General features: G+C 47.4%; 1 protein-coding gene across 1 annotated transcript in view; it reads left to right on the top strand.

The window, feature by feature from the left end:
- SH3BP5 (SH3 domain binding protein 5) overlaps positions 1-11,031 on the top strand; it is a 77,257-nt gene extending 66,226 nt beyond the window's left edge. The window contains exons 5-9 of the mRNA XM_078432358.2: positions 2,475-2,605; positions 5,076-5,118; positions 5,808-6,027; positions 8,799-9,059; positions 9,551-11,031. Coding sequence (XP_078288484.1) covers positions 2,475-2,605; positions 5,076-5,118; positions 5,808-6,027; positions 8,799-9,059; positions 9,551-9,753 — 858 coding nt within the window. The 3' untranslated portion in view covers positions 9,754-11,031. The remainder of the gene's footprint in view (positions 1-2,474; positions 2,606-5,075; positions 5,119-5,807; positions 6,028-8,798; positions 9,060-9,550) is intronic.
- The last annotated feature ends 1,736 nt before the right edge of the window (positions 11,032-12,767 follow it).

Genomic DNA, 12,767 nt, shown 5'->3' with positions numbered 1-12,767 from the left:
GCTATTGTGAATCGGTCTATTTAAAATGCTTTTGCCCGGTCCTTGAAGGGAACCCTGTATCGCCTCCTGTTGTAATGGGACAGTTCTCCACTAGTACAAGTCTTCATCTGCCTGATAAACTTGGGGTTTGCGGTGAAGGTTACACCGGTAAATCCTTAGCACTTACCATTTAAGACGAGGCTGAAGAGTTACTGCGGTTTCCCTAAGTGGCCAAGTTTTTGTGCACTTCGTTTCAAAATTGTGAAATCTTTGGTGTTTGAAGCCAAGGAAAAGGGGTTTCTTAGCCCCTTGGGCTTGGTTGAGAAGTCATTTTAGGGAGCATGTCCCCTCCTGCCCGCTTAGCTCAGTTCCTCATACTTCCCTGCTTTGACGTGGTTTTAATTCTGTTGTTTAAAAGTATCTCAAGCATTGAAGCCTTTTGCTAAGGTATGTATATTTTTAAAAAAGAAAAGCATAACTGGTAAATATAAAGTGTTCAAAATTTTAACTCCCTCATTAAGGAGGACACTAATGAGATGTTACAGTTATTTCAAAGGAGAATTACACACACACACACACACACACACACACACATGCACACACACACATCAGGAATGCTGAAATGAATTTACAAACATACAAAATTGGTCAATATTTACGGGCAATCAATAATCAGATCCACCTCTACCGGGACATAATTCATCTTCATTTCTAGGGAGAAGAATCATTTGTATTACTATTCGTTTCTACAACGTGTACAGGGTTGTAAAATACCTCCGAGACCATAAAACCCAGGATAACCTGGAAGGATACACTAGACAAGACACCCAGTAGTTTTTTTATGCTCATTTGAGTCTTTCATAATTTTTTCTGACACTTTAAACAATCTTTTTTTTTTTTTTAAGTTTATTCATTTGAGAGAGACAGAGTGAGTGAGCACGAGCAGGGTAAGGGCAGAGAGAGAGGGGCGGGGAGGACAGAATTCCAAGTAGGCTCCACACTGTCAGCACAAAGCTGGATGCGGGGCTCGAACTCATGGGCTGTGAGGTCATGACCTGAGCCAAAATCAAGAATCGGACACTTAGCTGAGCCACGCAGGCGCCCCTAAAATCCTTCTTATGAGTAAGTGCATAAACAAACGCTCTCAGGGCTGCCTGGCTATTGACTGGAGGGGATAGTAGGGCGTCAGCAGCCTCAAGTTAAAGGCATGGTGGTGCCTCCCTAAAATTGTCCTGCTGGGGTCCGAGGGAGTGGACCCATGACCTGAGGGCCCTCTGGGCTCCACTCTGATGCTCTTCAAGTAAAAATAAGTATGGGCCTGTAGCCTGACCTCGCCCCTGCCTCCAGTTGGCTTTAATTAGTTTTAATTTTTTAAGTGAAAAATTTTTTAAGGATTTATTTTTGAGAGAGAGTGAGCGCGAGCGAGCATGAGTGGGAGAGGGGCAGAAAGAGAAGGAGATACAGAATCCGAAGCAGGCTCCAGGCTCTGAGCTGTCAGCACAGAGCCCGATGTGGGGCTCAAACCCACGAACCATGAGATCATGACCTGAGCCAAAGTCGGTAGCTTTACTGACTGAGCCACCCAGCCAACCGGTTGACTTTATGACACGTGTGTGAGCTCTAACAGGAAGATGGGATAGAACTGGTGAGCTGGGCCCGTGGCCTCAGCTGCCTTTCGTTTCCTTCATCCTCTGTCCTCAAGGCAGGCCTCCTTCTGATGCTTTTCTTTCGGTAAGAACTAACATTTCCGTGTGTTAGGGAATGCGCTTTCAGCCTCCTTGTTTTTGGCCATCGACGGCTCCTGATTGTTGGTTTTAAAACTCATTTTTATCAACAGGCTCAACACAATGTTTCCTCCAGAATTTCCTGCCAGGATGCTGACTGGTCTCCTCCTGGTCACGAATGTCTGTGAACCTCAAACTTTTGATATGAATGACTTGGTACTAATTTGTTTAAATGTAACGTTTGACTCCTCTGGATCCTGGGTTCTGGTGTGTCCATTGGCTAATGCAGGATATTTGGGAAAGGGCCAACAAGCTGAGATTGCGATTGCCTTGCTATTCTGATGCGGTCATGCCTGGTTGTGCTAGGCGTGACCGTCCCTTGACGTCTCTGCCGGTGCTGTTGGCCCATTTGCGAGCCCGTCAGCCCCTGTCCCGAGGCAGGAACCCAGGAGTCCATGGTGGCTACTTAGTGCCAGGAGGGAGGAGCAGGAGAAAGTGGACATCGGTTGACTCACAGAATGTTTCAGTTTTCTCTGATTTTTCTTTCTCCTTGTTTTCTTTCTCAGTCATTGCCACAGCCAGTTTTGGCTGTTTAATCTCACCTGATAGGACTTTGCCGGAACAGATCGATGAGAAATGTGATCCTCTCCTGTTTGGAATTTAGTTTAATCTTAGTCCACTAAATCCCTCGAGGAATATTTTTTAAGAATGATGTAAGTAATACTCCAACAGGGGACAGTCTGGTCAGCTGACATCTGCTGTTGTTTGAAGGTCATGGAGGCGGAGCAGACCAAGACGCGGAGCGAGCTGGTGCACAAGGAGACCGCGGCCAGGTACAACGCGGCCATGGGCCGCATGCGGCAGCTGGAGAAGAAACTCAAGAGAGCCATCAACAAGTCCAAGTGAGTCTGGCCACGTGGGTCCCCAGCGCTGTGTGTGATTGTCCTCCTCATGCAGCTTCTTCTCCTTTCGTGTTCTCAGGGACCCGCCTCATCAGAGCCTCCCGCCCCGGGCTGTGTCTGCCCCCCAAGTTCTGTATAACCCCCAGAGGCAGGAAGTGCTGCTCCAGGCACGACTGACCCAGGAGACAAAGAAAAAGCAATTTCAGAAGCAAACTATTGCGTGGTTCATTGGCTGGGGCTTGGGGCTGGCCTTTGGGAAACCCTGATTGTGCCCTTGGCTCTGGGGCAGCCAGTGTGGACGAGCCCTGTCCTTCATTTTACCTGTCAGCATACTGGGGAGGAGCTGTGTGGACCAAGAGCTGATGAGATGACCCAAGACTCGTTTTGATGGGGGTTTTTGCAAACTTTTTTCACTATTCCTCCTATGTATTTTTATTTTTAATTTTTATTATTTTTAACTTTTATTTTTTTAATTTATATTCAAGTTAGCATAGAGTGCAACAATGATTTCAGGAGAAGATTCCTTAATGTCCTTTACCCATTTAGCCCATCCCCCGCACCCATTCCCTCCAGTAACCCTCTGTTCTCCATATTTAAGAGTCTCTTATGTTTTTGTCCCCCTCCCTGTTTTTATATTATTTTTGTTTTCCTTCCCTTATGTTCATCTGTTTTGTCTCTTAAAGTCCTCATATGAGTGAAGTCATATGATATTTGTCTTTCTCTGACTTATTTCACTTAGCATAATACCCCCTAGTTCCATCCACGTAGTTGCAAATGGCAAGATTTCATTCTTTTTTTTTTTTTTAACGTTTTATTTATTTTTGAGACAGAGAGAGACAGAGAGAGACAGAGCATGAACGGGGAAGGGGCAGAGAGAGAGGGAGACACAGAATCAGAAGCAGGCTCCAGGCTCTGAGCCATCAGCCCAGAGCCCGACGCGGGGCTCGAACTCACGGACCGTGAGATCGTGACCTGAGCCGAAGTCGGACGTTTAACCGACTGAGCCACCCAGGCGCCCCTCATTCTTTTTGATGGCCGAGTGATACTCCATTGTATATATATGCCACATCTTCTTTATCCATTCATCCATCAATGGACATCTGGGCTCTTTCCATACTTTGGCTATTGTCGATGGGCTGCTATAAACATGGGGTGCATGTGCCCCTTTGAAACAGCATTCCTGTATCCCGTGGATAAATGCCTAGTAGTGCAATTGCTGGGTCGTAGGGTAGTTCTATTTTTAGTTTTTTGAGGAACCTCCGTACTGTTTTCCTGAGTAGCTGCACCAGCTTGCATTCCCAGCAACAATGCAAAAGAGATAGATCCTCTTTCTCCGCATCCTCGCCAACATCTGTTGTTGCCTGAGTGGTTAAGGTTAGCCATTCTGACAGGTGTGAGGTGGTATCTCATTGTTGTTTTGATTTGTATTTCCCTGATGATGAGTGATGTGGAGCATTTTCTCATGTGTCGGTTGGCCATCTGGATGTCTTCTTTGGAGAAGTGTCTATTCATGTCTTTAGCCCATTTCTTCACTGGATTTTTTTTTGGGGGGTGGGGGGAGGTTGTTGAGTTTGGCGCGTTCTTTATAGGTTTCGGATACTAACCCTTTATCTGATATGTCATTTGCAAATATCTTCTCCCATTCCGTCAGTTGCCTTTTAGTTTTGCCTTCTATATATTTTTAAATAGTAATCATCTTGGGGACATGCTCCCTGCTTCATTCACAGTTGCTGGGTCTCTAAGCAAAAGAGCTTTGTAGCGGGTGAACAGCTGGAGAAAAAAGCGCTGGTCTACTCTTAATGCTCAGACACCCAAGTTCCTAAAAATAGCCAGGGTCTTTTGACCCAGAGCCGGAGGACTAGTAGAATGTTGGCATTTGTCCTCTCTCTTGCCCGTGACCTGGCCAGGTCTGCGGACCATCTGATACCTCCGGTCCTGGACAGAATTCAAGAGGACCGGTCTGAGACCCCCTCATTTTGGTGAGGGAGGGGTGGCACTATTCCCTTCCCCCAGTGACCTCAGCAGAGAAGGGAATGTGTTGAGGCAGTCCCCTCCCCCGCCCCATCTAGCCTTCATTCTCGGGGGAGCCGACGTCCTCCTTAGGAGAGGACATCTGGGCTGCCTCAGCTGCTGGGCACACCCTGTGTGGCCCTGAACAGCCTCCTAGAGAGGAAAGCGAGCCAGGGTACAAAGGCTCAGGATAAGCGTTCCCATGTGTGGGTTCCGCAGATCTTGAGGCGGGCCTTCTGTCAGCTCAGCCCCGGGTGAGTCCAGCAGCAGTGACTGGCTCATGTATCTCCCTGGCTCCAGAGCTGGGTGCGTTCTCTTCATCTGATGGCCTTGTCAGGGTTTGCTAAATCCCGGGCGGGTGGCCTGCCAGCCATAGCTAATGCCTCTTATCCGCCCTGTGCTGTCTACTGTGGCCATCTTATTCTGTTACTCTTACGGTTCTCCTTTGTGTCTTCCACAGGCCTTATTTTGAACTCAAGGCAAAGTACTACGTGCAGCTTGAGGTAGGTGTGGCCTTCTCTGGCTTTGTCGTTGATGGGATTTTTCTGCCCTCGAAGTCCCACTTTTGTGGTAGCGACCTTTCAAATGGCGCATTTGCCACAAGAGGAGGGTGGGGAGAGACACGTCCTTGACTGAGCGTTCAGTCCTCGAAATGGTCTTCGTCCGGTCTTCAGGGAGTGGTCTCTGAGGTCCTGTAAATCTGCCGTTCAGCTGCTTGCTGTCTCGTGCTGGGGTGGTGGCTCTCAGTGGCTCCGGGGGCCAGGGGCCTCAGCATCCCCGAGGAGGTGCGGATTCCTGAGCCCCACCCCAGGTCTACCGAATTAGAAACTGCAGGTGGAGCCCGGCCGGCCGAGTTTTAAAAAGGCCTCCAGGGGATTCAGATGCAAACTCCAGGGTGAAAAACCACAGTACAAGGGCTGGAATGTGTGTTTGCCACCAACTGATGTTTCTCCGATGGGGTTTATTCTGCCAGCGGTAGTTTCTGGTTATTGGCTTGAGTCTGTCACCCGGATGGGAGCTGGGGCTGGCGTGTGGAGAGCCGGATAAGAGAAAATCAGCTCAGCAGTCGTGTCTCAGGGAGGTCGGGGGAGTGGAGTGAGTGCTGGGCAGAGAGTGTGCTTGAACCTTGACCTCGATCCCGAGGCCGGTAGGGGTTGCCTCCACTTACTGAGCCTTCTGTTATCCTGACCAGCAACTGAAGAAGACCGTGGACGACCTGCAGGCCAAACTGGCTCTGGCGAAGGGCGAGTACAAGACGGCCCTGAAGAACCTGGAGATGATCTCGGACGAGATCCACGAGCGGCGGCGCTCCAGCGCCATGGGGCCTCGGGGCTGCGGTGTGGGGGCCGAGGGCAGCAGCACGTCTGTGGAGGACCTGTCGGGGAGCAAGCCTGAGCCAGACGCCGTTTCGGGTGAGCTGGGGGCTCGTGTGCGCCTGGGAGATGACGCAGCCTGTGTGGTCTCCTTCCAGGCCCGTCTCGCCGATCGTGGAAGGGCCTGAGAGTTGGGCACGCCTCAGGGCTCTTTCTGGTGGCTTCCCACATCTTGTGGAACACTGTGTTCATCAGGGTGCTACTGAGTGTTCCTCGGAGTCAGGATTCTGTGGTGCCTAAGTTCAGAAAATGTTACACTTTCACCCCTGACGTTCGGAGTACCTATCAGGACATTCAGGGCTCTGAGAAGTACTGCAGGAAAGAGGAGTTGCCTATGAATAGGGACCGTGCAATCAGATTTGATTCAAATCCTGGCTTCCCCGTAGTCCATGATGTGGGCAAGGGCTTAGCCATGTCTGTTTCTTTACCTGTAAAATGGGGACTATGAGTGTCTGCTACCCACTGTGTAGACGGGAGGCTGGCACCCAGTAAGCAGTCTGAGAACGGTGGCTCTCACTGGTGTCTAACTGTGGAGACCTTTTTTCCCCAGGGCCACTCCTTGGGAAACTGATACAGACGTTTGCTGTGCCCCTCCCCCCATTTATTTTTCATCATGATAAATGTACTCTTTAATCCCCATCCCCCCCCTCCCCCCACCTCCCCTCTGGTAACCATCAGTTCTCTATAGTTGAGTCTGTTTCTTGGTTTGGCTCTCTCTCTTTTTTTTTTTTTCCATTGCTTATTTGTTTTGTTTCTTAAATTCCACGTATGACTGAAATCATATGGTCTGACGTCTTTTGCTTAGTGTTATATTCTCGACCTCCATCCACGTTGTGAGGGGCAAGATTTCAGTACTCCGTTGCGTGCGTGTGCGCATCTTCTTTGTCCATTCATCAGTCCACGGACGCCTGGGCTCTTTCTACAATTTGGGTATTGTTGATAATGCCGTAAATATCAGGGTGCGTGTATCTGTTCAAATCCCTATTTCTGTGTCCTTTGGGTAAATACCTAGTAGTACAATTGCTGGACCATAGGGTAGTTCTATTTTTAACCTTTTGAGGAAGCTCTATACTGTTTTCCACAGTGGCTGCACCAGTTTATAGTCCCACCAGCAGTGCACTTTTTCTCCTCCTTGCCAACACTTGTTTCTTGAGTTTTTGATTTTAGCCCTTCTGACATGGATGAGGCGATACTTCATTGTCCTTTTGATTTGCATTTCCCTGATGTCGAATGACGTTGAGCGTCTTTTCGTGTGCCTGTTGGCCATCTGTGTGTTTTCTTTGGAGAAATGTCTGTTCATGTCTTCTGCCCATTTTTAAAATGGATTATTTGTCTGTTGGGTGTTGAGTTGTATCAGTTCTTCATTTTTGGATACTAACCCTTTACCAGATATGTGATTTGCAGGTATCTTCCCCCATTCATTAGGTTGCCATTTAGTATTGTTGATAGTTTATTTCATTGTGCAGAAGCTTTAATTTTGAAGTAAACCCAATAGCTTATTTTTGCTTTTATCTTCCTTGCCTCAGGAGACCTATCTAGAAAAGTGTTGCTATGGCCAATGTCAGACATTAGTGCCTGTGGTCTCTTCTAGTATTTTTATGGTTTCAGATCTCACATGTAGGTCTTGAATCCATTTTGTGTTTTTGTGTATGGTGTAAGAAAATGGTCCAGTTTTCCCTGTGTGAATTAAGAAAACCTTTCCAGATTGTCTTTGAACACTGTCTGTCTTTCCTTGTCTGTGGAATCATTCCTCTTGGTGCTCTCCAAAGTTTTCCTTCCTCAGGAATTTTTAAATCCAGTTAACAAATGTTTAAATGCCAGGCCCAAAGGAAGGTAAAGGAAACTAAAATTTGAGGGTCAGTGATGTGTGAGGTACTCTAATACTCATCCTTTCATATGGAGAGGAAGATGAAGCTCAGAGAGGTTAAGTAACCTGACCAAGACTACACAGCAAGTAGCGGAGGCAGGATCTGAATTCAGATAGGAGCCTGTTTTCTGTCCTCAGCGTTATAGTACTTCTCGTTTATGGTAGTCCTCTAGGGGACGCTACCGAGGCTGTTTTTAAAGATGAGGGAGGAGGGAAGACGAACACGAAAGCTCTAATAAGCAGGCTCGTGTGCAGGCTGAGGGGAAAACAGTTAAAGGTTGAAGTGGCTTTCAAACCACAAGAATGACCTGTCCTCTGGGCCTTGGTTATTCTGATCCACAAAACGAGCGAGGCACCAGCCACAGAGCATTCATTGTAAAGGAGTTTTATCCTTTTGCAGCAAATGGTGACCCAGCTAGTTAGGCCCCGAGTGTGTCTTTTATGCACGTTACCTGGAAGATCACAGAACCCCAACAGACACTCCACACAGGACTGTTGCTTCTAGCAGCTCCTGCTTCTACCGTGTGGAAGATGAAAGCTGCTAAGTCTGACTGGCTTTGTTCAGTACGCATCACACGGCGCCAGCTGCCTTCCCGCGTCCGTGTGGCTCTGTGAGGGGGCCCGGGGTGGAGAAAAGCCCCTGATCTGTGGCTGAATTCATCTTCCACTTTTAGGTCGTGTCTTCAGGTAGCAGACGCTGACTTCTAGGGCAGGAGCTAGAAAGTTGTTGCAAGGACACGGACTATCCATGGGATCCAGCCGCTTCCCTTCAAGTTGTTTTATAGTCCGGTCACGCAGGCTCCGGCGGGTGCGCGAGGCGGCAAGGATCGTGCAGGCCCCTTGCCGTGTGGCGCTGCTGGCCAGCAGGGGCCACTTCTGGAGGTGTTGAGGGAACCGGGCGGCTGTCGGGCAGAGCCCTGAGCGGTGTTCTCTCTCATCCTAGTGGCCTCCGAGGCCTTTGAAGACGACAGCTGCAGCAACTTTGTGTCTGAAGATGACTCGGAAACCCAGTCTGTGTCCAGCTTCAGTTCAGGACCAGCGAGCCCGTCGGAGATGCCCGACCAATTCCCTGCGGTTGTAAGGCCTGGCAGCCTGGATCTGCCCAGCCCCGTGTCTCTGTCAGAGTTCGGGATGATGTTCCCGGTGCTGGGCCCTCGCAGCGAATGCAGCGGGGCCTCCTCCCCAGAATGTGAGGTAGAACGAGGTGAGTTACCGCGCTCTCGCCGGTAGTGCCCGTGCCAGACGACTCACTGCCTGGGCGGCCAGACCCCTGCACCGTTCTAGACCTCTGCCGGCTCTCAGGACCCCCGGCGCTGTGGTACGGGGCCCTGTGAATGTGCTGTTACGCGGTCGGTATCGATCCCTGAGACGCCAGCTGCCGTCCTGGGGGCTCCCGGCTCCGCTCCTGAGCTCTTCTTCAGAGTACACGTTGGGTTCTGGGTCTGTCATCATAGCCGTCCCCTTGACGAACACAGGCCGGAGAGGTTTGTTTTCCAGCTGTTAGATGAATGTGACAGATCATCTCTAAAGCTAAGGAATATATAAGATGCCTTGAGCAGTAATCCCACGATGGAGAACGCTCTGTGACAGGCACGGCTGGGCAGCGCTGGGAGATCCCAGAGGGCGGAGTTGGCGCGGGCCCAGGTGACTCTTAGAACTGTCAGTACTCACTCAATAATCTTTGCGTTTCTGTAGGAGACAGGGCAGAAGGGGCAGAGAATAAAACAAGCGACAAAGCCAACAACAATCGAGGTCTCGGCAACAGCAGTGGCAAGAGCCAAAGCAGCAGTGCCCGTGAGGGGCAGGCCTTGGAGAACAGGATGAAGCAGCTCTCCCTCCAGTGCTCAAAGGGAAGAGACGGGATTATTGCTGACATAAAAACGGTGCAGATTGGCTGACCCATCCGCAGCCGGGGCCCAAGGGCATATCCGTATTTATACATGGAGCTGTATGGAGAACATTGTGCCAATAATCATTTAATACATGCCAAATCTTAAGCGTTTACTCTACACTGCACTAATGAAGTTGTGACCGTGAGGGCTGAAGAGTTTTCTTCTGGGAAAGAGCTCTTGGGCTGGTTTGTTTTTCAGAGCAGAGGCGTTGTTGCGGTGGACTGTGACCAGGGTCACGGCCTTTGTGGAATATTACCTGTGACCGTGTTGTGGAAGCAATAACTAGTTCCTGTGAAAGAACCAGAGCCAGGAAAGGGACTGGGAAGCTGAGCCAACCTGGGGTCAACAGCTTGCTCCTCTTTCCTCTCTCTTACCCTCAATTTGGGAAAATGGGAGATGTTCTCTCCTTTACATCCCAGGGGAGGGATCTAAATGAAAAAACACAAGAACAAAACATCTTCAGAAAACACCTTTTTGACCCAGCAAAGGCTTAAAAAAAAAAAAAAATCCAAGAACACGATTCCTTTTCACCACCTCTGGTATTCAGAAGGGGCTTTTAAAAAAGCATATATGCTGGGATACCCATTAGAACCATTTTCTATAAAGGTTACCACGAACTGCACTTTTTGGGGTGGGAAAGGTGAATGCCAACGTGGGGATGGGAGGGATGGAGAGTAGCAGGGACATACCATAGAAGGTGATTTGTGGCTGTGGGAGAGAAGAGTCTGTAGCATAAACCTTATCCTGCCAGCCAAGGGACTTGATTCTTAAGAGAAGTGCATGTGAAGAATGGTTGCCATTGTTATATCTAGATTGACAAGGTGTCAATTTCTCTGTAGGTTGTGACTTTAAACATAAATTATTTAAGGGTTATGCTGCATTAGTATTTCTTAGAGGGAATTGTTCCTTAAAGATAGGAAAGGGAGTAGGCATGTGTTGGCACAGGCTGTTAAATAGAAGCAATGAAGTCTGTTATGCTAATAGTAGTAAGTGTTAAGACTGCTTTTCTTTAATGTTTTCACAGTTACACGTATTTAGAGCACTGTATTTTATTTGTCCTTTTTTGTTAAGAAAAGTTAGCATTTCTAAAAGGAAAAAAAAAGCAAACCCATTTCAAGTTGTCTGTGAATTCTGACACAGCTTGTCTATTTTAGTCATTTGTAAATCTCTTCATACTATAGTGTTTTCTCCTTTTTTAATGACTGATCCAGTATCCTAATTCCAAGGTTATTTTGTACTTGTCTTAATTCCTTGAGTGTAATAAAAATGGCTTCAGAAAATGTTTACCTTTCTGTGTCTTCAAAGAACAAACCCCGATGTTGCCTAAATCTTCCATTCTAAGCAGCCTGCTTCAAGGAGGGGCATGGAACGCAGTGACCATCGGTCCTCATTTCCAGTTAAGGTCCTGGGTCCTAATAATTGAAGTCCCGATTACCAAGGTTTGAGTTAGAATTCTACTTTGGCTGCTACTAAAGCTGAGCAGTAAGGAGACACGGCATCGGGGAAAAGTAGACAAGGTGGCGGTGTTGGAGGAATGCGTCTCAGTCGGCTGCGCTTGAGTCTCCTGGGAAGCTTAAAAATTCCCTGGTCTTAACCCTAGAGACCAGTATTATTAATTTGGGGTATACTTGGGTATTGAGCTTTTAAAAGCTCTGCCAGGTGATTGTCATGTGCATCTAGTTGAGGATCTGTTTTCTGTGTTGGTCCAGCCACACCTGGTCTGCTATGTCTGTAGCACCATGCGTGGAGCTCTATTATAGAATTCAATAGTGTATTGCTCATACGTAGGCCTCTATTAGAATTTTGAAGGCAGGGATTCGGTCTTATTTCATTTTCCACCCTGTACAATATACAGTAAAATCTTGGATTGCGGTAACTTGTTCTGTGAATGTTCTGCAAGACGAGCAAAGATTTCTAATTTTAAGTTGATACACGAGCCAGGTCTTGCAATAGTAGTATGCGATGCTGAATGTCACATGATCACAACTGAGCCAGCGGTGGTTCGTTCTCTCTGTGGGATTGTGGGTGATAGTCTCCCATACTCAGTCTCAGGCCATAGTGTTCAGCAGAAATCAATGATTTTTCAGAATGTTGGGAGGTGCCTATAACTGGCCCTAGTGTATTTTTTGTCACTTCAAAGCACCTGCGGACAGTCCTTTGCTTTTCCATACAAGAGTAAACTTAGGAATGCTTTGCTTCATTCTAGGTCAGGCTGCCTGCGGATGTAGAACCTTTCCTTATTGCCAGTAACATTACAGTATATGACAAGAGTTTATTAATACTGTAGTCCATATCCGTGTGAGCATATACAATGGCCCGAATGCGGAAAAAGGTTGAAAAGAAAAGCAGTAAGGCGGAGGAGATCATTACGGCGGAAGTTAAGGAGTCATCGAGAAGTAGAAGCAAGGTATGCAAGTGGCCGAAATTGCAAGATTTTATAAGAAGTCTACGTCTGCATCTCGTCTGCTGAGAAGAGGAATCCCTCACTTCAAATGAAATTAGGGAGATGTGTAAAATGTGGAAAACAGTGCAAAATTTTGTAGAAAAGCACCACTTGAATAAGGCTGTAGCAGTGTGAGCAATGAATCTGTTTAACGACAACACAATGTCACATTTCCACGAAATCGTCAAAAGGAGACAAAAGCAAATGTCATTGGATAGGTTGTTAAAGTCACACAAAAAGAAAAAGTTTCCATTGAGCCAATAGATAGCAGTGATTCCATTATAGCGAAAGTCGTCCTACACAATCACCCTCCTCTCATCTCTGTCACACCAGCCATGAAGGTTTTCAAAGGTAAGTGCAGATTTTTTTCTTTATATTTTGTATTATATTACAGTGTTATAATCATTTTTATACGAATTTATTTGGGTTGTGGAATGAATCAACTGAGTTTCCATTATTTCTTATGGAGAAATTCACTTTGATGTACAAGTGCTTTGGATTACAAGCATGTTTCTGGAATGAATTATGCTTGCAAACGAAGGTTTTACTGTATTGAATACAAAAGGTTCCAGTCATG

The sequence above is a fragment of the Panthera onca genome, chromosome C2, assembly GCF_046562875.1.
Source record: "Panthera onca isolate mPanOnc1 chromosome C2, mPanOnc1 haplotype 2, whole genome shotgun sequence".
In the NCBI taxonomy this organism is placed as follows: domain Eukaryota; kingdom Metazoa; phylum Chordata; class Mammalia; order Carnivora; family Felidae; genus Panthera; species Panthera onca.
This window is presented reverse-complemented; position numbering and strand designations above follow the sequence as displayed.